Source organism: Rhopalosiphum maidis, chromosome 1 (genome assembly GCF_003676215.2).
Source record: "Rhopalosiphum maidis isolate BTI-1 chromosome 1, ASM367621v3, whole genome shotgun sequence".
In the NCBI taxonomy this organism is placed as follows: domain Eukaryota; kingdom Metazoa; phylum Arthropoda; class Insecta; order Hemiptera; family Aphididae; genus Rhopalosiphum; species Rhopalosiphum maidis.
Window position 1 is genome coordinate 40466412 of NC_040877.1, and position 3786 is coordinate 40470197.

At 25.6% G+C, this 3786-nt stretch overlaps 1 protein-coding gene across 1 annotated transcript; it reads right to left on the minus strand.

Annotated features, from left to right (window-relative positions):
• Positions 1-1837: 1837 nt before the first annotated feature.
• Positions 1838-3560, minus strand: LOC113548455 (proteasome subunit beta type-6). Its single transcript, XM_026949340.1, has 6 exons — positions 3355-3560; positions 3138-3205; positions 2912-3043; positions 2726-2855; positions 2177-2321; positions 1838-2114 (listed from the first exon to the last, which is right to left on the minus strand). Exons 1-6 carry the CDS (start codon positions 3427-3429, stop codon positions 1930-1932), a joined length of 735 nt encoding a protein of 244 aa, XP_026805141.1. The 5' UTR covers positions 3430-3560; the 3' UTR covers positions 1838-1929.
• Positions 3561-3786: the final 226 nt, after the last annotated feature.

Genomic DNA, 3786 nt, shown 5'->3' on the forward strand with positions numbered 1-3786 from the left:
GTGTTAAATTTGATCTGAATTCTGAATAGTATTTATATTGTATAACATTTTATTAAATTAAAATTTGTTATATTTATAAATTGTATAACTAATTACAGGTTTATCGAGTTGAAATGAATGCATCTATTTTGTTTAAAAAATTATATATTTTAATATAACTCAGAATTTTTTTTTCACATTAATAGTCAAGTTTTAGCTGGCATAGGTACCATTTGGTTTACTGAATATAAATATTGGATCAAAGTCATCTATATATGCAATTAAACAATGATATATACTTTTAACTTAATAAATATACCTATTATAATACTTTATAAAGATATTTACTAATTTAATACAATTGTAATTATAAGGTTTTTTTTTATTTTTAAGGGACTAAATAATTTTGAGGCCCAAATTTGTATATTGCATAACTTGCCAATAAAGTCTACGCATAACTATGGCGTTGCATACTTATATACTTTTGTAGTTATATCTATGAGACGACCAACTATTAAGTTATCTATATTACCCACGTACTCAAAACCAAAATTGATTTAGTGTAATATCATAAAATTACGATATTAATATTGTATTATAAACTGTAGAAGAGTATATGCCACACTTTTTCTTTTATAAACTTAAAATATATTTATAGGTAACAGCTATGACTTATGCTATATTTACAGTAATTAAGTACAATTTATCAGGGGTAATTTATTATAATATACTTTACGACTTGTGGTTTCATATTTTCAATATTTTGCCTGCCGAATTCAAAAAGATTTTTCAAAGGTCCTCCCACATACTGAAGTCTCTTCTATTCTTCAACTAATGCAAAATATATTATATATTTAACCTTATAGTAAAGTAGTTGACTAATATGATAATATAAGTATTTGATATTACAGACATTTCTTATTTTAAATTGCATAATTGCGAGTTTAGTTCAAGACAGCTAAGGCTATGTCCATTTGAAGTTATGATAGTACTTAGGTGATGTGATTCAGTCAATGTCAAATGGTAAAGTGTATTAACCATGAATAGTATTTACTATCTTCTTCAATTTGAAAATTATATTCTTAACAAAATATTATTCCACTATTTACTATATTCACCATGTATAGTCATACAAATAAATATATGTTTCAACTACTTTATAAAATACTAAAAATGTTTAAAATAAGTAAAAAAATAGTCTTTACTCTTTGTCATACTAAAGATCGCAACACCACTGCAAAATGTGCTCTCTATGCCAAAGTTCATATTAATAATTTTAACCTAAATATTTATACAGTAAATTATTATAGTTAATAATTATATAATCATTAGTTATAATAAAGCATTGTCCAGGGTCCACCAAATCCTAGCGTTGGTATTGACAATAACAATGTTATTAATAACAATTCTTTATCAAAATGTCTGTCAGAGCTAACTAAACTAATTAACTTCCATTTCATACTTCATACAGGTGAATTACAAAAACTTAATTTCCTTATATTCTATAGTGTATATTAAATATTATTGATTCTTAAAAGCATATATTTTTAAGTATCGATAATGTTGCACGATTAGCACCAATATTATTTTAAAACCTCATCATTAATTAGCCTTCATAGCAGTATTCAGATACTGCTCACTATTATTATTAAATTATATTTTATAATTCATTATTATTTTGTATTTTTTGTTATTAAATATTATTTACATATATGTATATATACTATATTGTATCATTTTAATTATCATACTTTCATAATAGTAATAAAATAAAATAAAATATGGTCTTTATTTCTATATATGAGCAAAATGATAGGTATTTATGTTAATTAACTTAAGAATAAAAACATATTTTAAATTTATTCGATTTTATTTAGTGTATTGATATTATAATAAAAAATAATTGTTTTACCAAAACAATTTAATTTACGATTACAAAAAAAAAAAAAATTAAACCATGGTAGCATCTCCTCCAGATACTTCAATATGAGGTTTTTCTTCGTAGATATTATCATAAAATTTTGGAAGTTGATCTCCAAGTACCAACTTTCTTTGAATAGAACCAGTATGGTTTATTACTCCCATACGCACAACACCTCCACTGGAACCATCACGTTTAATTGCCAATGAAATTGCTAAACAAAATATATATGTTAATTAAGTAATAGTAATAAACAAAAGTTAACTATTTTTATACCGTTAAGGACAAGATTTTCACATTCTTGCTGGGTCATTCCATCCTTATACTGTGAATCCATGAAACCGTACAAATAGGAACTACCAGAACCACCAATTGAAATGTTTTGTTGAACAATTGTACCACTGACATTGATCGAATAAACCTGTGATAAATGTTTTAAAAATCAATTTTAATAAGATAGGTACATAACTTGTTATCATTAAGATAATATATAAAGTAGAAGAAATCATATAAATTTCTTATTTTGTCATAATACATCTGCTGTTACCACAAATTCAACCTCATAAAAAAATTTAAAACTTTAGGTATTGCTATACGCTAACACTTGAATTATGTTGTTACTTTAAGACTCCAAACTCTTTAAAGTTACTAGAATTAAATTAATATAATATATTAAATTTATGGTTTATCATTTTAATACTAAAAGTATTCAATTTACATTTATATGACTTAATTACAACATATAAGTTGAATGTTTAGGACACTTATTTTTGTTCTTGGGGAGAGTGAATATCTTAAAAAGCAATAGTCATATCTATTAATTACTTGTCCGCCGAATCTACTGTCCCACCCAGCTACAATGATACCAGCAGTCAATTGATGTCTGTTCTCGTATATCAGGTTTTTAAACACATTGGCAGCAGCTCTGACCAGCGGAGGTTCGCCCATTTGAACGCTAAGAAAAAACTCATTTATTTATCGATATGTTTATTGGATGATGTTATTAATTACCTAGTTAAATCCATGTAATATGCAACAATATCAGTTATGGCTTGTGTATCAGCAGCCGAACCTGACCGACAACAATAAATGTTGTCACATACTTTTGTCAACTTATCAGTAACTCGATTAGCGATATATGCTCTGAAAAATAAAACACAAGTATAATATCAGTATACAAATTAAATGTATCTTAAATGAATAATAAGTCTGTCTTAAATATCAGTATTTTAATTACCCAGTTGTAGTACGAGAGTCAGCTCCGATTATAACACCACCGTCATAAATAGCTGCTATGATGGTAGTCTGAAAGTTAATAATTAAATTGATTTCATTATACATTCAACAATAATACTAAGTTACATTATACAAATGGATAATGGTGTACACAAATTTAACAACAAGAAAAAAAAAGAGTATACATTTTGTAAAATTAATAATTACTAAATACTTACACCAGTGGTTACTTCATCCTTTGTGATATCATGAATGCCGCTGTCTTGAACACCACAATGACTGAGGAGAGACATTTTTGATAATTTTTAAACGTTTTTGAACTAAATAAACTTCAATACTACTCAATAATTCGGAACGACTAATTTCAACGTTTAGTAAAACAGTATACGCTAGTCACTAATATTGAATAGATTACAAAATACGAAATTATTAATATAAAATTTTGCTGATAATACTTACATTGTTTATACATAACCCTAAAAACAAAATCGCATAATCATTGCTAAGAATATAACCAGTACCACGGTTACAATGTCGTATATCTTATCAACATTCTACATTATCACAGATATATAAAAATAGTAAAAAACATTGAGAGTTAACTGTTTGATGCTTATTGCTTAGATCATGTAGTATATTATAATATAATT